General features: G+C 34.6%; 2 protein-coding genes across 3 annotated transcripts; one reads left to right on the top strand and one right to left on the bottom strand.

The window, feature by feature from the left end:
- LOC18613899 lies at positions 4181-5214 on the bottom strand. Its single transcript, XM_007051378.2, has one exon. The coding sequence runs from the start codon at positions 4975-4977 to the stop codon at positions 4363-4365; it is 615 nt and encodes a 204-aa protein (XP_007051440.1). The 5' UTR covers positions 4978-5214; the 3' UTR covers positions 4181-4362.
- On the top strand, positions 18247-21823 carry LOC18613896 (RNA-binding protein 38). Of its 2 annotated transcripts, none has more exons than XM_007051374.2 (6): positions 18247-19524; positions 19630-19762; positions 20148-20265; positions 20388-20424; positions 20521-20764; positions 20919-21823. In XM_007051374.2, exons 1-6 carry the CDS (start codon positions 19318-19320, stop codon positions 21116-21118), a joined length of 939 nt encoding a protein of 312 aa, XP_007051436.2. In that variant the 5' UTR covers positions 18247-19317; the 3' UTR covers positions 21119-21823. The 2 variants fall into 2 exon arrangements, with proteins under 2 accessions (XP_007051436.2, XP_007051437.2); XM_007051375.2 differs by having other exon boundaries at positions 20916-21823.

Below are 25884 nucleotides of genomic sequence, written 5' to 3'. Positions count from 1 at the left end.
AATCAATGAAAAATCATTTAAGTTTTGACCACCAATTAGTAAGTTGTTGGGCTAGGTACACTTATGGCAACAAATGAACTCGTAGTTCATATTTGATTTTCATTCCATTATTTCACCACTTCCAAGAAATTAATGTAAATCCAGTGATTAACTAAAATTGCACTTAATTGACTCAACTTTTATAACTTAGACTTGAGTAGTAATTAATCAGTGTAAAAGTTTGAATTAATGAAGACAGTGAAAATAAGTCACTTCCCATTTTTACTTTCAATAAAGGATTGTAACATAATAATTAAATTGGCTTTAGGGTACTTTTCTTGCGAGCCCCGCACACATAACATAGCTAAGCTAGCTTTGTTCACTTTATGTTTCATTTCCCAATCACATAATCGATTGAAATTCTCATACGCAAATACTACATATTATCACTTAATTATTTAATTTTGAGAAATTTGCATCCGAATAGTGATAATGTTAAAGTAATACTAATTCATGAATTTCATGATTATTGGTCGGATGACGAAGCTAGCTTACACGCAAACATAATGCAACAGTTGCACCAATTTTTATTTTTTCCTAAAACATAAAGACAGTAATAGTTGATACATACTGCCTAACTAAAAGCAAATTAAAATCATAAAAGCAATAAATGAATGGTGAGGACTGAGGAACAATCTCCCTTTCGTAAAGACTTTAAAAATCTCACAGTACAATAAAAGAAGAAAATATGGTCCTTGATGGTCGTCTATAGCATCAAAGGCTCGCGAATACTGATCATCCTGATCCAAGAAGAAAAGAAACTTACTTTTGCATGGAAAGTCAGTAAACGCCGCGTTGAGGAAGTCACGTTTTCCCTCCCAATCATGCATCTTAGAGATTTTTTTAGGGTTTCAGGGGGTTAAGAATTGATGGATCGTAAGGGTACGTGCTATGGAGAAAGCCACCCCTCAATTATTTACCCCATTTTCACGTCTCGCTTTCTATAAAAACAAGCCATCTTTTCAAAGAAGGTGGCCTTTGAGACTTGGGTTGTACCACGTGCTTTTTATATTCGTTTTGATCGTGCACTCTCAATAATGGAAGCACCCTTATCATTCTTTTTTTGAAGATTAAATAGTAGCCTTTCATTGCAAAAGAAGGGGAAGACCCCCTGTACACAAAAGAAAGGGACCTGGCTGGGGAGGTGTTATACCAGGTCGTAAGACATGAGCTTGGCTTATAAAAACATCCATTTACAAAATCGGTGAGAGAATCTATTGTACCCCAAAACAACAAGAAAAACATACAGGGGTGTGCAAGCAAAGGGAACAAGCCGTTCTGAAAGTTCCTTTTGCTTGCAGATCCTTCCATGATGAGAAGTTTGTCATAGTGGACAGTCCTCCTTTTAATGAACCTGTAACAACTTCCCATCGAAAAACCAGAAGCAGCAAAGCCAACCAGCAAACAAGGAAGATCACTCAAACATTTAAGGGAAAAGTTTGAGCGGTTCATGTGGCCTATCAACAGGGGCGGAGCTAGAACAATTTTAAAAGGCAAACTAACTAGAAAAAGACACTTAATAATTAAAGAGAACTTTATATATAATTTAATTCTCAGTTATCTAAAAGATTAAATAAAATTCATAAGATATTAAACATAAAAAAAAAATACATATTAGTAATAACGGTGTCATATATAATATATAAAATCAAATAGAATTATAAAAAAACTCTCTCTCACTCTTTGCGGATAAAAGTGAAAGAAAAAATAATTTTTTAAACTCTAATAAATTATCTTTTTACTTTATGTGTTCTATATGAAATGTATAGCACTTTGAGAAAACTCTTCTCTTATTTTCTATGTGTTTCTTGAATTGTTAATTAACATATTAGGCTATTGGGATGAATTATTGATATATAATATGATACGATTGTCTATTGGGTTAGACTGTTAAGATATAATATATTATAATAGATTCAGATTTATATTAAGAGTTAGTAGGTTTAAGTTAGTATACTCACTTTTATTTTTTAAAATTTGCTAGACTTAACATATTTAGTTAGAATTTATATGATAACTAGCAATATACTGACTGACTCTAATTTCATCAAACGATTGTTGGAGGAATATATAGTAAATAAAAAATTTTAAAATTTTTAGAGGAATGTAGCCTCATGATAGGATCATTTTATTATTTTTTATTTGTATTAATTATTCAATAAATTTTTTTTTAAAACTAATCATTAAAAATATATATAATATATACAAATTTTTAAACATTTTGGGGGGGGGGGGGGCCCATGGCCCCCCATAACTATGGGGCACTCCCGCCCTGCCTATCAACCCCTAATTTCGCAAGATTGCCAGCAACATCATTTCCTGATCTAGGAATGTGTTTGATATACCAACCGATAACTCTTTTTTTAAGCAAGCAGATCTGTGGGATGAGTTGTATCATTTTATCCCTCCACGGTTCAATTATAAGTGTGTATGTAATTTTTTTATTTAAAAAAAATTGAGATCGAATTCTATTCTTTTAAATAAAAAATAAATAAGTTCTTTTAATGTATACATTTATTGTTGCACAAATATATTTCTTTTTTTTTTAAATAATAAATTATATATAGAAAATAGATAGGTTTCTAAAGTTTACAGTTAATTACTATAAATTAAAGGCAATTATATTTGAAATATAATTATGCATAAAAAATTAATTTTCAACTATATATAACTGAAATTTTTTAATATAAATCTATAAATTATTCAATATTATTAAAACTTAGAAAAATATTTTTATCAAAAATCATTCAATGCAATTAGAAATTTTTATTTAAAAATTAGATAAATCATATTAATATTTATATTAAAAATTCTTTAAATGAAATTCATTGGATAGATTTTTATATTTACAAATTAGATATATTTTGTTAAAATAAATAATAAAAAATTTAAATAATAATTTAAAATTATGATGAATATACTATTTTTATTAATTAAAATTTTTTCAACATCTGTATCTTATATTTGTTATATAAATTATTATAAATATAAATATGTGAGATACGTATGTATAAATTATACTTGTACTCGTTTTACGTATGTTACTCAATGCTTCAAACCTATATAAAAGACGTTGTCTTCGTTTGGGCTTTCCTTCGGATCGTATGCCGTCAGGGTCATTATCAGATTAACTTGAACCTGGGCCCAAATTCTCTCAGTTTGGATTAGGATCTTTTTCTGAAGCCTATCTGGCCCAAAGGCTTAGCTAATGCCAACGGCCGACGCTGATCTTCAATTAAAACAAATCTTGTCTTGTTTTGAAGACTGAAGAGTAAGCATGAACGGGATCAGATCGGAGCTTTTTTCTATTATTATTTTTGGATGATTGAGATATAATGGAGGGTAATAACTAATTGGAAAATGGAAAGAAATTTATTAACAAAAAAGATTGAGGAAATGTCATTATGTCGATAGGGTTTCTTTCTTTTTTACCAAAGAGAAGTTCTCATTCTAGATGCATGTTTGTAATTTTCAATAGCAACGCATTTACATGCAACATGACTAATTAGAATGCACGTATTTGCTAATTATAAAATCTTATAGTTATTAATTGGGATGTATGTACGTATTTGATGATTATAAAAGATTAAATTTTCAATACTTTTTTCCATTTGAATTCATTCCATGGCTGAGTTTAGCTTGCAAGTGGCAAGGGAAGTTTGTCGGTTTTGACACAAATTTTAAATTAAGCACGGGCGAAGCACTGTGGTTTAAATATTAAAGGGCTCTATGAAGCTGTGCCATGGAGGATAGGCTAAAGAAGACAACATAATCATCTTTTTGGCCGGTGATGAGTGGTGACATGACATCTTGGCTAAAAAGGAATATTTTAGGACCCCTAGCATCACCACCTCCATTAATTTTGCAGTTGAACTTTGTATACATGTGCTATACCACGCATAAGAAGTCAATATACTTAATTTCATATGATATAAAAATCAATCACAAACATTATGGAATTAATCAAGAAAATTAATGTCAAGTTTCTCATCAGCCATTTAAACTTGTCATGACTCACTTCATCAGTTTGATTTGGGACAAAGAATAATACTTAGTAAGTTTATGATGTACCTGAGCATTTAGTTCATTAGTTAATGCATAATTACTTATATAAAAAGTAAAATTTAAATCCTCTAATTATAAAAAAAAATACTTAATAAGTTTATGATCACACACATACATGGCACAAGTTAGCAGACATTTTAGACTTTCAGGATGAAAACTACTACACCATTTAGATATTAATTCTACATTCTACAACAAACAAGAAACATCAAATATTAGGAAGCAAATATTATAATCTCTTTCTACACTGATAATTAGTCACCATCTATCTTCAGCACATTTCCCCAAGGATCCTTTCCAACTACTAGAAACACTCCATTGATCAGAATTAGCCACCGATGAGACCCCATTCCCACACTTAGCCACCGTCCTCACGCTCTCTATCAATGCCTCCGTTCGAGCCTCCTGCGCCAGGATTTCCGCCAACTGGTCTGGGCTTATCACCAGCTTCACCTTCCACACTCCGCTGCTATTATACCTCGGCAACACCTCCGCCTCGCTTCTCTTCAACACCCTCTGGTGATCAAACGACATGCGATAGGGAGTAGTCACAGATGAAGACGAAGTAGATATAATATTGTTACCGATCTTGCTGTCGTCGTCTTGAAGGCTCTTAATGTTTTGATTGTTTTGTTTTGTGAAGCTGTTGTTGAGGGGGAGGAGATAGTAGAGCTCTCCTGCATGGAGCTCTTCGTTGTGGAGGAGAGGCTGAGAGAACAAGTCACGTGTGCGGTAAATAGCATGGCCTGGGAACTCGTTGGTTATGCACTCCGCGGTGATGGGTGCGAATAGCTCCATGATGCCGCCACTGGATGTTACCACTTTCACCATCTCTTCAACTTCTCCAAATCCTTTGAACACACAATTGCCCATATCAAGTCGTCAGTACTAATTAAGCTCTTCCACAATAATCTCCTCGTTGCTGTAGTTTTTTCTATGGAAATTTAGAGAGGGAAAGGCTGGGGTTTTGTGGCATGGAATCTTGAAAAAAATTTTGTGGTGAAATATAAGTGGAGAATAGAAGAGGAAAGGGGTTTCTTGAGGGTTTCCTTTCGTCGGTGTGTAGCCGACACAAGAATCCTTTCCTTTGCCAATCCCAAAATCTGTAATCTTGCGGCTTTTATAGGGGAATGGCCCCGCTTTTTTCTTTGCTTGTATGGCAAGAGAAACATGCACCGTTGATATAGCGAAATAAGCCAAAATGCCCAAGGAAAGAAATCGGGCGTTGGATGGATTAGAAGATATCTATACTTTCTCCTCCCTCTTCTTCCCTTTTTTCTTTCATTTTTTAAAGGTACAGTAGCAAGTCAACGATTCTTCAGAATATATATGCGTTGAGATCATGATCATTAAGGGATTCATGGTCAATTGCACCATCAAGTGTGTTCACTCCTTTTTACCGATTGCTTTTAACAAGTGGAGCCCAGTTATGGGCGACTCCGGCGTGAAAAGAAGAGAAGGGTAAGATTGCTTAGCATGCGCAACACCAGGTTTATATACGTTCAAGGAGAAAAAATTAAGCCTGGTAGTGGTTTCATTGACTTCCACCATGTAAAACATCATTTGATGTTCACCTAAGTGAAGTTATTTTTCAATAAGCCTGGCAAAGTTTTTCTTAGACAGTACATGTATAACGTGTAAGTTTGGAGATGTTGAACCCCCAACAAAATATATTGGGTAGGTCAAGGAGGGGACCAGAAGATTCTGATCGATCTCAGTGAAAACGAAAGCTCATCGGATAATCATAAGACTCCATTTCTAATTTAAAACTCCAAGTTGTTTAATGGCAAGGTCCATGAGCTGGGCAAATAAACCTTTGGAGCTCATTTCGCCTTTAATTTGCCAAAGATAAGGGACAGATACCCCATGATCTTGACTTTCACCAGTTAGTAATGAGTAACCATTCACTTCATATTGCTATTTTAGGCCATGCAATATCGATCCTAGCTCATAGATATTCTGTTCTCCAAGACCGAGCAACCAGCTGAGGCTAGAACAGAACTGGGTATCATGGATCCTATTGCTTAGATGAATCATTAAGGACAGGAACAGCAGAGCATTTTTACAACTTTCGGCGGCGACTTAGCGGCGATACCACTCATTAAACTTTCACTCGAAATTTTCTTCATTGGTTATGATTGAATAGCCCTAAGCTGGGAGATTATTTACAATGGTTTAGGAATGTTTAAGGGCTAGGCAATGTGTAGGAACGTCTGCAAGTACTTACAAATTACAACAAAAACTTGCAAAAGTTGCTCTTTTTGGGGCACATACAACTTACAAAAGCTGAATTACCAGTTCATAATGAGACAAAAAGGAGAATGTTATCACCATCAGTAAAATCACTGTCTAATAAGACATCATTTTCTAATTACAAAGACAGTGCTTTTTCAAGATTCAAGGAATGCGAATAGTGCTATGCTCTAAACTTGCGAAGGTAATTACGCTAACCTACGTTGGCTGGACCCATTTAACGAAGAGAGCTTTAATTAAGTAGCTAAATTATCAGGTTATTAACAAAAGCAGCTAGTTCATCAGCTTATATCTTCTCCAGCTATTTTCCAGCTTGGTGAAAGGCATGGTTTTGAGGGATAATTCAATTATACAGAGTAATCTGCTTTTTAATAACTTGGGTGATGGTTTTATAATGATTAAGGATTGAGTGTGGCAAAATGACTCAAATTTTGAAGCTAGTTAGAGATGATGATATTAGCACAGCTGCAAGGAGAAATTAACTTTAATCATTTCACCATAACGGTTCAAACGTTCAACTGTCGGCATTAAAGTGACCAATTTTCACCACATTTAATTCACCTTTGCTACATTGATTTGTCCTTTGCCATCACTATCTCGTTCGATGCATGTGGGTGGCTGAGAATGGACTGTCGAGAATATCATTGCATGCTTGAAGGTCGACGCAGCATCTCTAGGATCTTTTTGGACTTCATTAATTCTTTTTAATTGACCACTGTCTCTTATGTCTTTGTTCAGCACCTTCACCTAACTACTAAATGGTCCAAATCCATACGTACTTTTTTTGGAACAAATATCGTCAATTTTTAGTCTACAACCCACTAAAAATGTTGAAAATTCTTCCCTCAAAAACCCATTTAAATTAGTTCATCGGGAAATCTTATTAAAAGCCCATTTGGTTCGATGAAAACTGTGTTTTTGGTGAAGGACCAAGTGAATTTGCAATATGAAGTTCATCTCTTAGTTGAAACTTTTGAAAAAAAAAAAAGGTGTGAGTAAAACAGAATTATTTAAAGTAATTAACATATGTTTTATGTTATATGAAGTTCATCTATAGGATCCTTTCAGGGGAATGATTTATATGGTGTTCCTTTTGGGTCTAGGATAACATTACTGGACTTCTCTGGTCCGGGGTGATGATATGCATGTTTTCATCATCCTTTGAGATCAAATATAATAAAGTTGATGATTTACTAAAAAAAATGTATGCATATGTAGAAAGAGAAAAATTATTATCCAATTACAAGATGTCACATATTCGAAATTAGTAAATTAAAATTTTTTTAAAAGACGTATTGTGATTTAAAAACATCATTTAATATAGTCATATAATCAATTTTATAATAATTAATTTATTGACTAGTTATCTTAAGAACACATAATTAGACCAATTATATTTCCTCTTGTGATAAGGTAGAGATAATATCTAAATTGGATTAATCAAAATTTATTTATTGATCATCTAATTTATTTTTAAATTAATTAAGATAATTTAGTGATGATATTTAAATTTGATTAATCAAAATTTACGGTCATGCAATTTATCTCTAAATTAATTAAGATAATTTGGAGATAAAATTAAAGTTTGGTCATCCAATGTTTTTCTAAATAAATTAAGATAATTTAGAGATAAGATTTAAATTCAACCAATCAAAACTAAAAATTTCAAAGTTTGACAATCAAGAGATTATCTATGAATTTTCATGATTTATCTCTAATTAATTTAAAATAATTTAGAGATAAAATAAAAAAGACTAAGTCTTTAAAGTGTCTCATTTAGCACCATAAATACAGTGCTACTCCAAACCATTTGGGAGACAATTGGGAAAGAAGAAATCCTGAAAAACAAATTCTCTCTAGAATCGTCCCACAAGTGAGGAAGATTTTGAAGAACCTCCAACCCACATTCAAAGTTTAAGAAAGAAAATCACCCACCAACCCACACTCAAAGTTTAAGAAAGAAAATCACCCACAAGTCTAAGAAGAAAGTCTCAAGTGAAGAAATTTTGGAAAAAGTCTATATTAGTCTCCATCTTGTTCTATCGTTCAAGATCAAGTCAATCAATGAGACTTTTGAAGTTAAGTTTGAGGAAATTAATCTGAAAAAATATCAGAGATTTAAGATTTCATGTCCAATAAATGATTTGATATTTGTTTTTGAATTTTCGATTTAATTTTTAATGAGAAATTTGTTAACACAAATTTTTGCTACGCCTAGGGGGATGATCTATGTCTCTCATCCCTTTTCTTCAAAACTCAAATTCCAATTCATCCTTTTTCTTCAAAACTCAAATTCCCAAATTGGGTCAAAGCTCAAATTCCCAAATTGCAATGGCTTGCCAACAAACTAACTCTCAAGCTTTCTTGAGTGAATCCTGCTGTTTTCCAAATTCATATGTTAGAAGAAAGACAAAAGCTCTACAAGTTCTGCAAAATTTGCTCGAGTAGGCGAGTTAGTTTGTTGGCAAAGTTTGGGGGCTATTGCAATTTGGGAATTTGAGCTTTGAAGAAAAGAGATGAGAGGTAGAGATTTGTGTCAAATTTATACACACAAATTTCGTGTTAAAAATTAGACCAGTTATTTATCAGATGTAGAATCATTAATCTACTTTACGTCAAGATCTCATGGACTTAATCTTGAACGAAATAATATGGAGCCTAATATCAGAAAAATCTTCAAGTTATTTGTATATTTTACATGGGATGGAGCCTAATATTGGTCAAGAAATAACAATTAATAGGATCAGCGTAAGCGTTATTCCTTTGCATAATCGAAGATTTTGCTTTCGTAATATATAGTATATAGTATTTTTGTCCACCATTCTAAATTATACACATTTGGATTTACAATAAAATAATGGCTATTACGTTACATTGTAATTAATAACTAATGAGTACATGGTGTAAGAGTATTTATTGAATACTTTTAAAAATTACTGAACTATTTAAGAAAATCAAATAAGTTTTTTTTTTATTTCATTCAATTAAGCTTTTAGGCTCTTATAATTAACCATTATTAATTAAAATATCTTTATCATTTTTTTATATCACGTGACATTAACATCATCATTCATTATAAATAACATTTTGACTTATAACAATTAATCAATTTTTAATAATAATAATCTGTTTAACTCAAAATAAAAGTATATGAATTTAATTGAATGCAATAGAAAAACAAAATCATCTTAAAAACTTTGGAACTCCTTACGTAGCATCTCCTTTGATCATTGAATCTGATACGCGCATAGCTCTCTCATGTGTTAACTCTATTGAACAACGACCATGGGATAAATGAAGCATTTTTAACGAGCTGGACTTTTTACGTGCTAGGTTAAGTACAGTTTCTTTCAAGCATATCTTTAGAGAAAGCAATAGTTTTGTTGATTCCGTGGCAAAGTATGGTGTTAATAATAACATATCATTTTCTGCCTGGTGGTGACTTCACTTCAATCTCTCCTGCTGTTCTTTCTCTCTATTATGAACTACCACACTTGGTTTTATTCATCATCGTTTTGTTGCTGTTATGAGCTATCTTCCCTCTATTTGGCTGCTCTTTGCTGCACTGTTTTTCAGTTCATTTTGTAGGCTATTTGGCTTCTCTTTGTTGCTGTTTTGTCCTTTTGGTTATTCTTTTGTTTATGTTCTTTGCAACAGAGAATTTTTTTCATCTGTTGCTTGCAGTTGCTGTACCTATGACCTTTAGGCCCTCTTTTGTACCAACTATTGAATTCTAATGAAACCTTTGATTGGTTTAGCAAAAACAAGAACTTATTTGATAATTTTTTAATAGTTTAGAGATATTTTTAAATATTTTACCTAATTTTTACAAAAATAAATATAAAATATTTTGATTTTAATAATAATAAGTATATACGTACAAAAAAAATAATACCATCAATAAGCAAATATTTTTTGATAACTTAATACAAAATACTACTAATAATACCAGAGCATGTTGAAGATCACAGAATTTTAATCTTGAATAATCCATGTAGACACCTATTCTCCAAATAAAAAAATATATATAATAAAAATTAACCAAAAATAAATTAAATAATTAAATAATATAATTAAAATTAAAAAAAAGGAACAGAGAAAGGAAAAGGCTGAGCAGACCTCTCCAGTTAATCATTGCAGGGTCCCTGGGAAGTAGCTAGATTTAAGGAGAAATGGACACTTCCGGCTGCTAACCCGCCTTGTGAAATCATGCTCAGAATAGCATGATTTCACCTCTGGATTGTCCAAAATTTGGACAATCAATTTTTTAAAAGGGGGCTTCAAACAGGCAACCAGAAGAGACTTTTGGGGGCATTTTAGAAAGCCAAAAAATGTTTTCAACACAAAAAAAAAAAAAACCCAACTTTTCAGAAACCAAAAAACTAGATTCAAACAAAATCAAAAAGATCAGACCTTTCAAAAAACCAAAAAATCACAGAACCCAAATGTCCTAGTTTTCTAGCAGCAGACTACCCTAGCCACAATAAAAGAAAAATCAAGCATCACAACAAACAGAACAAAAAAAAAAAAAACTAGTTAGATCTGGAAATGAGTGAGAGGTGGGTTTGGGTATAAAGAAAAGAGTGGATTTTTTTTGGTGGGTAGAGTGAGAATCGAAAGGGGAACCGATGACAGGGGAAGGCTGCCAGCGAAAAGAGAAGAAAGAGATAAGAGAGGGAGAGAAAGGAAAAGGCGTCGACGGTGAGAGAAGACGCCAGCGAGGAAGAGAGAAGAAGAGAAAGAGAAAGGAGAGCGGCGGCCCAAGAAAGAGAGAAGAAAAAAGGGAGAGAAAGAAGGAGGAAGAGAGAAGAAGAAAGAAAGAAGAAGAGGTGAGCGGGTAAAGAGAAGGCAGAGTATCTGTCGCTAGAGAGAGAAAATAAGGCAGCAAATGAGAGGAGAAAGAAAAAAGAAAGTTTAAATAGCTAGGGTTAGGGTCTTCAAAATGACGTCGTTTTGGAGTATTACAGTCCTCGAAACCAGCACCCAAAACGGTGCGTTTTGAGCTCTACCTTGTGGACCTAAGGGAGTGGACCTGGTGCAAGCGAATTTGGGCCTTCCGTGGGCCTTTGAGCTGGGCCAATCTTAGCCCAAAGAGTTATAACCTTTGCCTTTTTGCTTGTGAATCTATTTTAATTGATTTTAGGTCTAGTCCATTTTGCCTAATTAAAATGTGATTTTGGTTTAATTTTAGACCATTTTAGGAAAATAGGTTAGGTAAATTAGCAAAAATAAAAATATATATATATTTATGATCAATATTTATAATTAAGTTTGGTTTAAAAAGTCAATAAATAAATAAATAAAAATAATGAGATCTAGCATGAAATTATTAAGTATAAAAATATAATGTTTAATTTGGAATCATTATCGATGATAGGATATCCATTCCGAATGCGAGAAGTAAGTCGCAATTCCGAGTGAATTTTTTTAGGTTAAGGATTTTGATTAAGACTCCACCAGTATGATGAGAGGGTCTTAATTCGAAATTCTAATGTTTCTAATTTTAAAAAAATAAAAATTATATATTCAATCCCCAATTAATGAAAATATATATATATATAAAGAAATAAAAAATCAATGCTAACAATAAATTTGTTAATCATAATAATAAAAAATGGATAAAATACATAGCATAAATAATAATAACTACGTATAATAAAAAAATATGTAATCTAAAATATAAATAAACAAAGTATATGACGAAATAGAAATGGTTATACAAAAATAATAAATAAATATAGAATATTTGTTCATGATAAATAAGCTCAAAGAAAAGTAGTGAATAAGAAATGAACATTGAATTTATGAGTACGTCGCGTATAATTGTTGCATTGTTACATGTCATGGCATATAGACATATTTTGTATACGGGTATAAGCCCGATGATAGGACTTTCCGAGGAAGCTTGCAAAGGAGAGTTTCTCCGGTAAACTCCCTAGGTGAGAAGGTACCCTCGGATCCCACCAGTATGATGGGAAGGTTTGGAGAGATATCTTTGATAAAAAAGCTTTTGCCCGCATTAGGGTTTGCATTCACGAAAATGCTGTGTCACTGGTAAACGGTTGTCCCGATGATGGGATTTACCTTGCAAACTTGTGAATGCGAGTTTCTAAGGTATTTTCCTAGGTGAGAGAATACTTCCGGATCCCACCAGTATGATGGGCGGATTCGAAAAGTAAGCTCAATAAAATATTTTCATTTAACATTATCTAGATTTCATGTCATGCATTTCACAATTGCATCACGTGCACGTCAAATTCGTAAAACAAATGAAACATTTTAACTTGTTAAAAGAATCAAAGATGAATTATATAAATCAGATTAAGGAAGCATACAAATGAAATTAATGGGTTAGAATAATATATGATTAAGTGGTACCGTTCGTGGAACGGACGTCACAGGGGTGCTAATCCTTCCCTGTGCCTAACAGTACTCCCGAACCCAACTCTAAATAAAATACGTAGATCAGTTTATCGTTCTTTCGACGAAATTAAAATCAATTTAGGATTTCGTCGAATAGAACTAATTTAATAAGTGACCAATCACACCTAATAGGAAAAAAAGATTGGTGGTGACTTCTTAAGTTAACCACGTCTAGCGGTCGGGTTCTAGGATCCAACATGTTATGACAATCCCAAATTCATTAATTCTTTATTGACCATGCATGTCTCTCAATTCATTTGACTTGATGTTCTCATATAATTCATCTTGCTAATTTTATTATTATCTTCTTGTAGAATGTAATTACTCAAACTCAAAACTCCTACTCAAATTTGTTCCGTTTTTACCACTTGAGTTAAACTTCATATAATTATGGTATCAATTTTTAATTACTTGGGTGAATGTTGAATTTGAATCAATTGATAACTAATTTTTACTGTTTATAAGCATATGGATTGAGCTGTAGTATATAATCAGATTGCATTGTAGTCGGTGAATTTTGTTGACACTCCTTTGTATTGTGAAGGCATTTCTTTTTTTTTTTTGTTTTACTTCCCTTTCTCGATCAAACGTTTACCTTTTTTTTTTTTGAAAAGTATCTAACGTTTACCCATAATTAACTTATATATAATTCTGCTTTTCAAAAAACTTATATATAATTCAATGTGTATGCAAATCGAAAATTTTGTTCCTTTCTCTACATTTTTCTGCTTTGTCATCCCATATCGTACTCGAATTTGTCAGAACAATCAAAACTTAATCCCATGTAAAATGTTTTTTTTTTTTTCTGAAACACGAGGAATGAAGAATTAGGTCGCATAAACCAAAATTATACACACGGAAACTGGAAGACATCTCTAATTATATACCGTTGAGGAAAAGTTACCTTGTCCTTTTGGAGATTCTTCAAAAACTATACAATGTGAAAAAAGGAAAACCATCAATTGGACAAAAGATGAAAAAGCATTTTAATTTCCTATAAAAATAGATAATAAGGGATGATATAATTCTAATACCACTCACATGCAATAACAAGCAAATTCCGAGATAAACCAATCACGGGAACTTAACAGAAAGATACAAGAAGTAATGATATAATTGCATGACTTCTAAGTCTTATCTTAGCGGTTGCGTTTGGCTCCATTCGAATTGGTAAACGAGCATTCATACCCAAGCTTTTGTATTCATCTAGAAATCCCCTATTTTTCGTCATTAAACTCGAATGAAACGTGAAAAACAGTCGTTTAAAGTAATCCGTTCATCTCAGCTTGGTGGTGGGGAGTGGGGACCAACTTCCTTTGCATGCTACGAGCTGTAATTGTATGAATTAATAGTAATTAATAGGGTCATTAATAATTAGCGTGATCTCTCAGCTTCTAACTAGAGACCAGCGCAAGCCACGTTTAATTTCTAATCTGTGTATGAAAAGGCATAGCCTGATGCCTGATACGCTAAAAGATTTTTCAGCAAATTCCAGTTGAAAACATTGATTGGAAGGCCCCCCAGGGCAGCGTCCCCCCTATATATCTCGTGCCGTGCGACGGTTTGCGTATTTATGACAGGGAGAGAATTCACTGCTCTTGTATAAAGAAAGCGGAATGGGGAATTGTGTTGGGAGATCAAACTTGACGGCGAAACAATTGGACAACGATATTGGGACGATGAAGAGCGGAGAAGAGGACGAGAGAAGGAGGAGCTTTGATGCACCGTCGAGTCCTATTAGGATCAAGGTGCGCATGACTAAAAGGCAACTCGAGGAGCTGAAGGCACAGGCGGTTACCAGCAAAGGGACTTCAGAACTTGGTCGCTTGATCGTTAAGGAATGCTGTGGAGGTAGATTGTCTCATCGAGTTGTAGTTGGACAAGTTCACATCTCCGAGAATTCAAGATTAAGGCGTTTGAGTTTGAGTACTATTGATGAAGAAGGGATTGGAAATGATAGTTTGTAAGTGATCTTAAACGGTAGAAAAAGAAAGGTTACGTATGTTTTCAATTTTGTTTTTCAGAAACAAAATGTAAATATGATCTATTGAAACAATAATAGAAGTTAGGATGTTTTTGGTTTGGAGTGTTTAAGTGCTCCAAAGGGGCATTGGGAGAGTATACCGGACTGCAAGTTGGGGTATACCGACCAATACCATCCTGTCTTTTGGGTCTTTTGTTGGTTGCTGCCTTCTAAGGAGGTGAAAATTTCTTTCCCTCTGTGTTAATGAAATTTTGCATACAATCAGGTCGAATACTCGTGTACGAATGTTTGTTGTTAATCGTCATGATTTGCACAAAAAAAACAAAAGGTTTGGGTTGCTTTGCTGGACACGCATCCTACTGCTTTTAGGGTAGTAGTTTTAGGGTGGGCTATACTTTCCAAGTCTGAAATGCCTTGGGCTGTTATCAAATATACTGGGCCGTAATTTTGTTGCTGGATTCCTGATTGAATTATTCTTTGTGTTGTTTAAGCTTTATTTATTATGGGTCTTTTTGTTTTTGGGATTTTACTTATTGGAACAACTGAAAAGGTGTTGGGGACTTGTTCCAACACATGCCAAGCCAGGGTGACCGTCGCAAAATCAAACGAATTTCTATAAAAATGATTTCCCTTATTACATACATAGGACGATAACAAATCAATCTTCGAGAGAAAAACAGGCCTTGAATGAATAATTTTTAACAGGTTTTGATTGGTCCCAGTTTGGTCGAACCTGTGCTGTATTCTGGATTTGTCGAATGGTATTGGTAAGGATAGGCAGGCTGGGCGCCCCGAATTAGCTCCAGAAATTTATAGAGCCTTGGGTGACTCGGAGAATGTTGAAAGAGTCAAAAGCATAATTCGAAGGCCTTCCATTTTTGGTTCGCATGTTCCAACAGCTGGGCCCGTTACGTCAAATTGCTCGCAGTTACAGGTACTTGTTGCAGGCCCTCCTCCTCCTCCTCCTCCTCCTAGTCCTAGTCCTTAGTCCTACCCTTGCAAGCCGAGGTCTATGGCTTACAAAATGAAACATTTAAGAATCGCTGCGTGTCAACATATTGAGATGAGAACCAAACTGATGTAAAAACCTCGATTAGAACAAGGAAAGAGAAGGGAAGGGATGATGCAAAAGTCATAGGAAACACATCTTCCCCACGTTACAGTCGCACGCTCCCACTCATCACATGCAGGGGCCGACCACACCCCCAATCACCTACGTTATCTCCCACTTTCTGCAATGCCCATCCTTCTCTCTCCACCCTCGGATTTCCCTACACACGTATCCTAAATCACCATCTATCGGCCTGAAAAACATGATCCACGCCTAATCGAAGGTAATAATGGAAAAGCACTGGCGAGTTGCATGTGCGAGCTCTGACGCTAGACTGCCTGCCGGGTTTTTGCAGCCTTCATGTGGATAGTACGACACCCTCTACATATTTTCTCACGCTTTCCTTTTTTTCCTTTTCCTTTTCCTTTTTCTTAGTTAAGACCTTTTCCAATGTCTCAGCTCGGCTTGCTTGTCCGCAAGCCAGCTTCCAACAGTGTCTTCTTATTTCTTACTACCCTCTTTTCTCTAAAAGACTCGAATTTTCATGCAACTTTTGATCTTCTGTTTTCCCACTCTAATTCCTTCAACATTGTTTTTATCTTTTTCCCATTAGTTATTCCCAGATGTTTCTCTTTTTGCATCGCCAACCATTGTGAAAAATAATTTTGCCTTTTTTTCTCTTTGTCATGATTTAATATCCATGCACCTTTCTAAATGTAATAAATTAAGGTGTAGCTAGAATATGATCTAAATGTAATTCAAACTTTAGGGATTATAAATTCATGTCTTTCTTTTTATGTCCAAGTAATTGATTGAGAATGCACTTAAAAGTTGATATAGAGAAAACTCCATTTGGCCCTCTTAGTAAGTGGGGAAGAATTCAAATGGGGCATGCACAGCATGTTGAATCAATGTGAAAGCATAAAGCAAAAACCATTACTATTAGATCGTCCTCCAATCATTTTTTCTTAATCTTTACAAAAATTGGTCCTATATTTGAAATGTGGCAATCATGAGTCAAGTCCAGTTCTTTACCTTATGCATTTTAAACAACACCCCCACCACACCGGATTCAAAGATCCAAGTGCATGGTCAATGCACATAAGTAATTCACAGATTGGAAAATGAACAGGTCCCTTAACCTTCTTTTTCGCCTAATAAAATATACTATGAACAGGTTGACTACACCCCTTAGACATCTTAGGATCAAAATAATAATAATCCCACATGCATGCAACAAGAGAAACGTTTTGTGTAATTATGCACTTGGACTTTCCCTTTATTGATCTGCTGTTAACTTTTTAAGAACCGATTTTCTACGTACCGTATATCTTAATATGAAACAAGAGATAAATAATAGCATGGTTGTTAACTTTAGGAATCATTGAGCTATGGCTATGAATTAGACCACTGGTATTATAGTATAATAAATTAGTATTTAGGATTTATGAGTTTGTCTAAACTTATCCAAAAAATTCAGATTCCGATCAGCTGTCGCTATCAACTCTTTTTAAAACAGTGAAGACCCTCAGTTTTTCATACCCTTAAAACACATTCCCATTCCCCCAAGCTCAGCCTCAGTGCACTAGCCGCCAAGAGAGTCGACAAACCCCAGGGTAAAAAAATTAAAATATAAATTAATAAATTAATAAATAAAACAATAAAAAAAATCTTAGAAGGGGAAAGGGCTGAAAAAAATAATTAGTAAAGAAAAAAAAAGGTTAAATAAAGAAGAGGTTTGACCGAACTCTGCGACAGTACAAAGCCGTTGGTGTTGGGTAGCGACAGTCATGATTTGGGTTTCAGATAAATTTTTAATTTTAACTACTCTAGTAGAAATTTGGTTACCCTTTTTTACCCTCCCCTAATCCCTTGTTTATCCCTTCTTTCACCCCCCCATTATAAACGCCGCTTACCACGCTCACCACTAATTTTGCTTCCTCTCTTTAATTTTTTTAAACTTTTTTTTATTACAATAATGTTAAAAAAATAAGAAAGGAAAAGACAAATTTAACCAATTGAGGATTGGTGCATAGAAACTCGAATATAGCCCCTTTTGTTTCCTCTTCTGTACCAAAAAATTAGCTTTAATTTTCTCATCATAGTTGGGTTGCAAGAACAGCATGATTTAAGAGGGGACCCTTGTTGTCAAAATGGGAAGGCATGTCAGTGGATAATGTTTAGATGAAGTTAGGATGGTCTTTGATTAATGTACAATGGACAAAACACTAATAATGTTACACTTCTTTTCTTTTTCTCTTTTTTTTTCAAATCTTCAATTATGCAAGCTGAGCAAAGCTTTTCCATTGAGGGCAAATTCGGGGTTTCAAACAGGAGAAATTGGTTAATTGTCAACCGTTATCCTCCCTAATTTAATTTATTTATCACTGCTATTATTCAAAATAATCTTAAAAAAAGAAAAAAAGAAAAAGAGAATTTAGAAGGTTGTGCCAGAAAGATTTGGCCCACCAAACATAACCTTATTACCTGTACGTTTTCGGTTAAGGGAATAGCTGCCGCTGCAGAGGAGGGAGTTGAACGGAGCCAAACAGGCAGAGACATTACAAGGAGAGAAAGCGAGAGAAGGTGTGTGAAATGATCTCAAAGACCCACAAATGCCAGAAACAGAACATGCAATCTTAAGAGGGAGAAGAGAGAGGAGAACGGACGGTTGAATACAGCGAAGCAGATGTTAGGGAGTCCCACCCCCTCTCACACGCAGCAGATAATTTCTATATAATATTATATATACATATATGTTTTTTCTTTCTTTGTTGTAACACAGAGAAAAGAGAGAGAGAAAGTGCCGATACAGCGAAAAAGGTTGGGTCTTGGTCTTGATATTTCATTGGGCAACCTTGCCTACTACTGTCGTGGGTACCCACTAGCAGCTTTTTGGTCTTTCTTTTATTTTTTTTTCCCTTCTTCCTTCTTCATCCTTTTATCATATTTCTCTCTCTCTCTCTCTCTCTCTCAGTTTGGTTATAACTTAGTATAAGGTGTAGTATAATATATTTTATATTTGTTGGGGAAGGGTTTTTCTTCTTTTCTTTCTTTCTCTTCTCTCATTTCCTTTTCCGCCTTCTCAATGGTAATGATTTTCTCGTTACGGGTATCGTTGTTGAGGAATCTGAGGAGTTTTGGTTGTGAAAAAGTGGCAGTTATAGCATTAGAAAAACAACAGCCAGAAGAAGAACATCACCAAAAAAACAAAAACAGGATACACGAGCGCACGAGTGCTTGAGGAAGGGCAAAGCAAAGAGAGAAAAAAAAAAAAGGACACAGATTTTTAAGGTTGATTGATGTGATCATCCAAACAAACGGCTCTATCAAGTCCCCCTATTATTTTTTTTTTAATTTTCTTTTACCATTTTTTTTTGCCACTCTATATTTGGCTTCTGGGGTGGTTGGTTTGTTTTTGGTTCTTGGTTCTTTTAGACTTTTCTCTTGAATCACCATCTTTTTTTTCCTGTTTTATTTGGGAGTCTGGTCTGTTTTTTCTATGTCTCAACAAAGGCAATTTCAGATGGTGGGTGGTAACAATCCAGGGCAGTATAATGACACAACTTTTACGAAAATCTTTGTTGGTGGATTGGCTTGGGAAACTCAAAGAGATACCATGAGGCGTTATTTTGATCAATTTGGAGAGATTCTTGAGGCTGTGGTAATCACAGATAAGAATACTGGGAGATCCAAGGGTTATGGCTTTGTAGGCTCATTGATCCCTTTGTTAAAAGCCTCATTTGTTTCCTTTTGTTATCCATTCTGTGACAATAAAAAGTGAATCTCTTTTTATTATTATTTTCATTTCCAGGTTACCTTTAAGGATCCAGAGGCAGCTATGAGAGCTTGTCAAAACCCTTCTCCTATCATTGATGGAAGGAGGGCAAATTGCAATCTTGCTTCATTGGGTGCACAGAAGACTCGTCCACCAACGCCTCAACACGGTCTCTTTCTTTCTTCCCTTTTCCTTTTTTTTTTTTTTTGTTATTTATTCTTGTTGAAATGCCACCTTCATATATCAATATCAACTCTCTATGCATATGCTGATGGTCCTGTGAATATTCAGAGTACAACATTTGGGTGAGAAAAAGGTCATTTTTTGATAATGATATCTCCAATGTTCAAAATCCCCTTTTTATTCATTCTGAAGATGTGTTTGTTAATACCGTATATTGGGAAAATATCTTCACCTCGGTTCATTGCTATCATTTCTAAAATGTTTCAAGCTCAAGACTAGTAGTTAGTCAACGTGATCTGATAAACTGAAATGTGGATCTAAAAACTAGAGGTATAAAATCATTTAATTTAGAGAAAATAATTAAAATGCAGGGGCAGGACGGTTCAGACCAGCACCTGGATTGATGGCACCGCCTGCTTATCATGGTTCCTCGTCAACTTATGTCCAACAACCTACTGGTCAATATTCAATTCCTTACTCAGCTTATGGGTGAGTTCAAGTATTATTATAGAAATAAAATCCAACGACACTTGGTTTTTAACCTGCATTTGTTACTCTTTATTGTTTCATTTATTCTGTTTCATCACCCTCCTCTTTTGGTTTACTTCCAGGTACACTGGGTATTCACAAGACAGCATTTATCCTTTGGTTAGTGTTCATAAACAAAGATTGCAAATAAGAATGATATACTACATCAGTTCCTTGACATTGCTTTAGCTGAATTGAATGGTGTTTAATTTGCAGAACTATTATAGTCTCTATGGAGGTCAACAGTTTTCACCTTACTATGCTACCGGGGCATCAGTGACACCGGGGATGTTTCATAATTTTTATCCATTTTATGCTCAATATGCACAAAATAGCCAAGCTCATGGTTTTGGGGTTCAATATCCCCAAATGGTACAATATCCTTATTTGCCTCAGCAGTATAGCTCCACGGGAATCCTATCACTTCCCTCTTCAATGCCTATGGCAGCAACTACCGCAGGTGCTTATATTTTACACAACTTCTGATTAAATACATTCGTAGAATATTTTATATAGTTTTCAGTCAATTGATCCCTTGGTGTAAAATACCTATTCCAAGAGAATTTTAAAGCAAAATGCAACAGGTGTTAATTGTCAAACAAAATATGCAGCAGGTATTGCAGCAACAAATACAGCAGCAACAACATCATCAACAGTCACAATAAAAACAACACCACCAGCAACAACAGCACCACTTCCACCAGCAGCAACAACAACAACAACAACAATAACAACAACAACTGGGGTGGTGGCAACAGGCCCAGGTCCTTCACAGGCTTCAGGAACACCTACCGAAAAGAACCCATCAAGTTAATCTGTCTTGAGGGATACAGTTTCTTTTACAAGACAATCAAGATCTTTTGAAAGGGACGTAAAGGTTGAGGAAAAGAGACATTTGAATAAAAAGAATCCAACAAGTTATTGATTCAAAAGGAAGGATGCTTCATGCCTGATCACCTAGCATAACAAGAGATGGAAGTCAAGGATATCAGCACCGGGTTTTTCATTCATGGAACGGGCATTTTAGATGTAAAGCTCGCTCCTCTAACTGTCTACGATTCATTCTCCATTCATGCCCGATAGGATTGTCTTATTGTCATCATCTTCAGTCACCAATTGATGATACATGTTTGGTCTAGGAGAGTAGGGAGTCTTAATTAGTTGGTAGCATTAAGATTAATTAGAAATCATATTCATTCATGTATTTGCATAAGGTGGAAACCAAATATTGGCTTTGGATTCTACCTTAGACACTAATTATTAGATGACTTTGTCTCGGTTGCAGAGAGCATCCGATGACAGTCTTGTTCATATTTTGTAGCAAGTGGTTCAGAAGATTGATTTTGTATCTTTGAACCCAAATTTGATTGATTGGTCAAGAAAAAGGGCGAGCTCGGATAGCTCACCCATTAACTTGTAATTTTTATTTTTTTGGTTTGTCCATTATTCACGATTGATACTTTTTAAAGATAGGATTAGTTGGGATAAATAAAATAGTGTCAATTTCTTTCTTTCTTTCTTTAACAGATAATCATCTCTTTTGTCTTTCATCTTTCGCTTTCAGTGGGTAATCTTTTTATTTAATCGAACAAATCCTTTCTTTTCCATGATCATCACTTTTGGGGTTCGATGCATGTGTATGGAATCCAAGGGGATCTCATCTCAAAAAAGAGGTCAATGGTTGGAGGGTTACTTTTCTCGTTTCAGAGTCAAGCATGCCGGTTATCAGGCTTCGGATCCTTCCAATTCAATGAAAGCCTGTAAAAGTTTTCTTCTATAGAAATGATGGAAAAGTAAATCCAATGTTGCAACAAGTCATCTGAACTCATCTTATTTGTGTTTGCCGATGGCTAATAAAGTGTAAGAAAAGAAAAACCAGGAGAGAAACACTGCAATAGTTTTTGCATCCTCCAATAAAAACTACTGCAAAGGATGCTTTAATTTCGGCTTTTATCTTCTGCAATTCCCAGCAAACTGTTCCAAAATTTGCTGCCTGACTGTAACACAAGCACTACAAATAAAAACACAAAAGTTGCAAGACCTTAAAAACAATGGTGGTAATTTGTTCAACATGTCATCAAAGTCATTGTTGAATGTTTGGGGACTGAGTAGTAAAGGTTTCTGCAAAGATTTGGTCCATCATTTTTCTCTCAAGGAGGCGTTTGTTTTTTCTTTGATGATGGGTCAAAATCTATTCTACATTATGATAGGAATATGCGGATTGGTCCAAGATGGCTCTGTCTGCCAGCTTGTTGCATGGCAGAAGGCGTCACATTCTTACTTGGTCTGAAATCTACTTCTCTTTTGTTAGAGATGGTTTGGTAAGATTTCGATCTTATAAAAGAATCTGAGCAAGATTTTTAATTTAATGTTGTCCTTATTTCGGTACAAACTTGTCCCTTTCCAATTAACATAAAAACAGTAAGCCTAATTTAATGAAACAAGGTCCCCCCTCGAAAACAAAAGAAAGCAATATGGTACAACATGGTTGGCCAAAAGCCCAATACTTATTAGCCTCGGCTTGTTAAGCATGAACGAGAAATTGTCAGAAGGGATATAAAAAAGGAGGTTGCATGTCCCCCAAGTCTTGTCAATGGTACAAGGCTGGAGGTGCCATACACTGAATCGTGTTCCATTCCTTCGGTTGCATGTTGAACTTTGGCTGAAATTGTTCAGAAGCAGGGTGAAGGGCAAGAATTTAACCTTGCTTGGCCCTTTACGCAATTCAATTATGAATGCGTATATACATGGTCTTTGTGTTGGATCAGAGGAGGCAAAAAAAAAGCCTTGGTTTGTGGATGACATTGAATATACTAGCTTGTTCCAGTTTTTTTTGTTCTTTTGTCATACAACCTTAGCATCTTCTCAGTAGTACAACTGTTAATTTAATCTACTGCTTTAACATTTTTCTTTTTCATTTTTGTACGTCACTAAATTAAGGTCGACGTCCAGACAGTATTTTGCTTGTACTGTACATGGAAAGTCTGATTTGCTAACTAGCACAGGACAAGAAAAAACCAGCTAATTCCAAGACTATCCTGGAATTGGTTTCCAATCTATATTCTGTATTGTATATCTACGATTCAAGTTAACCTCAAGTGAGTTGTATAGCCGAATTAGTTCTACTACTATAATTTAAAATTTGAAGCAAAGCTTTTGCAGATGTCACGATAAATTTGCAAATTTTCGTGTCATATCAAGTCGATTTTTGACTCATTAGTCATTTCGCCATTTGAAAACCAGCATCACCATATGGCGCAGTAACAGCTCTATTCAGTTCTTTGTTCAATTTCTGGGTCAAGTCCATCTCTCTGCTCTTCTTGTCAGGTACTAGACCCTGTTCCCCACCGGCCCGTATGTTGGGTTGGCGAAAATCTGGCCTTTGCACAGCAAACTCAATTGAAGGGACTGTTTAGATAATTGTATAAATTTAATAAAATTAATATTTGATACATTCATAGTATATAATTTTTATACAGAGTTAAGTCATCAATTTGGACATTGTTAATGTATCAAATATTTTTTAAAATTTAATAATTTAATAATATAGTTTGAAAATTGAGTTTTCAAGGATTTGGGTATTAGCCTATGAGGCCGTTCCCAGTGGCATTAGAGAATTTAGCTTGGGCTACTGTTGAATGAAGCCCAAGTCGAGGTAGGAATAAGGAATCTAAAACTCAGACAAGACTTGTCTAATAACAGATACCTTGGTTTTCAAGAGGAATTGAATTGGGAAAGCATTGGATTTTCAACAGTAAAATTCTTTCTCTAAACGCTATCCCTTTTTGTAGCGTGCTTTTTCTTTTGAAAAGGCCAAGGCTTCAATGGCAAGCAAAGGGGTGCCCTGGGCAGCAATTGATAGGTTTGGAATTAAACCGAGGCTGGTAGTCCTGTTGCCTTCCTTTTACTTGGGCCCATGCTAGCAATTGTGCAAAAATTTCCTCTTCATCACCATTTGCACTTAGCCCAACACTTTTGCTCAACTTCCACACCTCTTTGGCCTTCCTCCAAAGTTGACTTAACTTATTCCTATTTATGCTCCTCACCGTTGATTTTCCTCTTCTTTCTTTTTGTTTTTCCTTGCCACTGAGCCGTTCCACCACTTCACTCAAGAGACCCACCTTCCTACTTTTGAGTTTCCCAGATAGTGGAAGATCAACTGGTAAAATGGCTTGGTTAAGGGCTTGGACTTGTTCTGCTGAAGAAGACACCCGATTTGCATGTGGCTGCACTGCTGAAGAAGAAACCTGGTCCTGGCTTTTTGATGGGCAGGCCACTAGTTTATTCTTGTCTTGCGGGGCATGATCTTTCCTTCGCACTACATCACCCATTAGCTCATTTGTATCTGGCCCATATCTTTCATCAGATCGTACTAGAGTCGGGGGATCATCCGGTTTAACGATTCAATTGACCTGTTTTAAGGCTCTTGAACCGGTCTAGGGATTTTATAAAACCTCTGAACCGATTCTAGGGTTTTAGAAAATCGGTTTTAGGGTTTTCAAATAAGATCTAGGATTAATGGAAATTGATTTTAGGGTTTCAAATCGATTTAGGGTTTTGGAATTCAGTGTTAGGGTTATGGGACAAAGGTATTAAACAACAAAAGATTCCTAAATCAAAAAACAAGAAAGGAAGGCAAGGAAAATAGCAAGAGGATGTTTGGTTTAGGGGAAGTGAAAGACATCTATAACATATATAAAATGAAGATCCAAAGGGGCTTTCTCATTTAGTCACGTGAAGACATAGGAAAAAAGAGAAAAATGAAAGAAAAAAAGAGGTAAAAAGAGAAAGAAAAAAACAGATAGAAAAAGATTCGCGTGCAACGCATTGACCATAATCTAGTGCATTATAATTTAAATAACTATAACGATTTTGTAACATTTGGTTGACAAAAAATAAAAGAGTATAATTGTAAAGAAAAAATCATTACAATCAGTTCAAGAATATTATTTTCTTAATTCATGGAGAAAATGTTTCTTTCTCTCAATTGAGAGAAAGTTAAATTTTTTTTCCTAAACTATCATCAATTTTTTTTCTTGTTTAACCTTTCTTTAAGTAGATGTTTTGTCGAAAAAGATGAGTGCAAGAAGGAAGGTGAAAAAAAAAAGAGAAAAAAAGAAAAAAGTGGAGTTCTTCTCCTTCTTTTACCTTTTTAAGCCGATGTTTGTTAAAAATGATAGGCGCGAGGAGGAGGAAGGTGAGAAAAAAACTAAGGAAAACAGAGAAAAAGAAGAAGAGAAAAAAAAAAAGGAAAAGAGAGACTTTTTTTAATTATAATGGTAGATTGCATATAAAAAAGCACAAGTTTCCCAATTACAAAAAAGGATGAATAACCATGAATGTGAATGGCTTGTCCATGGCATATTGTTTACAAAAAATTTCCATATTAATACTCAATTCACAAAGAGCAAAAAAGAACAGTAAAATATTTATAAATTAATTAAATTTTATGTTATTAAATTTATTTTTTTATTGGATAAAATAAAATAATTAACTTTTTATAAAATAATTTAAATTAACTAATTTAATTCTTTAAAACTTAACTAATTTATTAAAAATAAATATTTAATAATTATATAT

The sequence above is a fragment of the Theobroma cacao genome, chromosome 1, assembly GCF_000208745.1.
Source record: "Theobroma cacao cultivar B97-61/B2 chromosome 1, Criollo_cocoa_genome_V2, whole genome shotgun sequence".
Taxonomy (NCBI): domain Eukaryota; kingdom Viridiplantae; phylum Streptophyta; class Magnoliopsida; order Malvales; family Malvaceae; genus Theobroma; species Theobroma cacao.
The sequence above is the reverse complement of the archived record's forward strand: the minus strand, read 5'-3'. Positions and strand labels throughout refer to the sequence as shown.

Bases quoted from the DNA above. Each gene is read 5' to 3' on its own strand.
- LOC18613896 (XM_007051375.2), top strand. From the start codon at position 19,318: ATGTCTCAACAAAGGCAATTTCAGATGGTGGGTGGTAACAATCCAGGG. The intron at 19,525-19,629 runs GTAGGCTCATTG...TTTCATTTCCAG, and splicing joins GATCCAAGGGTTATGGCTTT to GTTACCTTTAAGGATCCAGA. The intron at 20,266-20,387 runs GTGAGTTCAAGT...GTTTACTTCCAG, and splicing joins ATTCCTTACTCAGCTTATGG to GTACACTGGGTATTCACAAG.
- LOC18613899 (XM_007051378.2), bottom strand. From the start codon at position 4,977: ATGGGCAATTGTGTGTTCAAAGGATTTGGAGAAGTTGAAGAGATGGTG.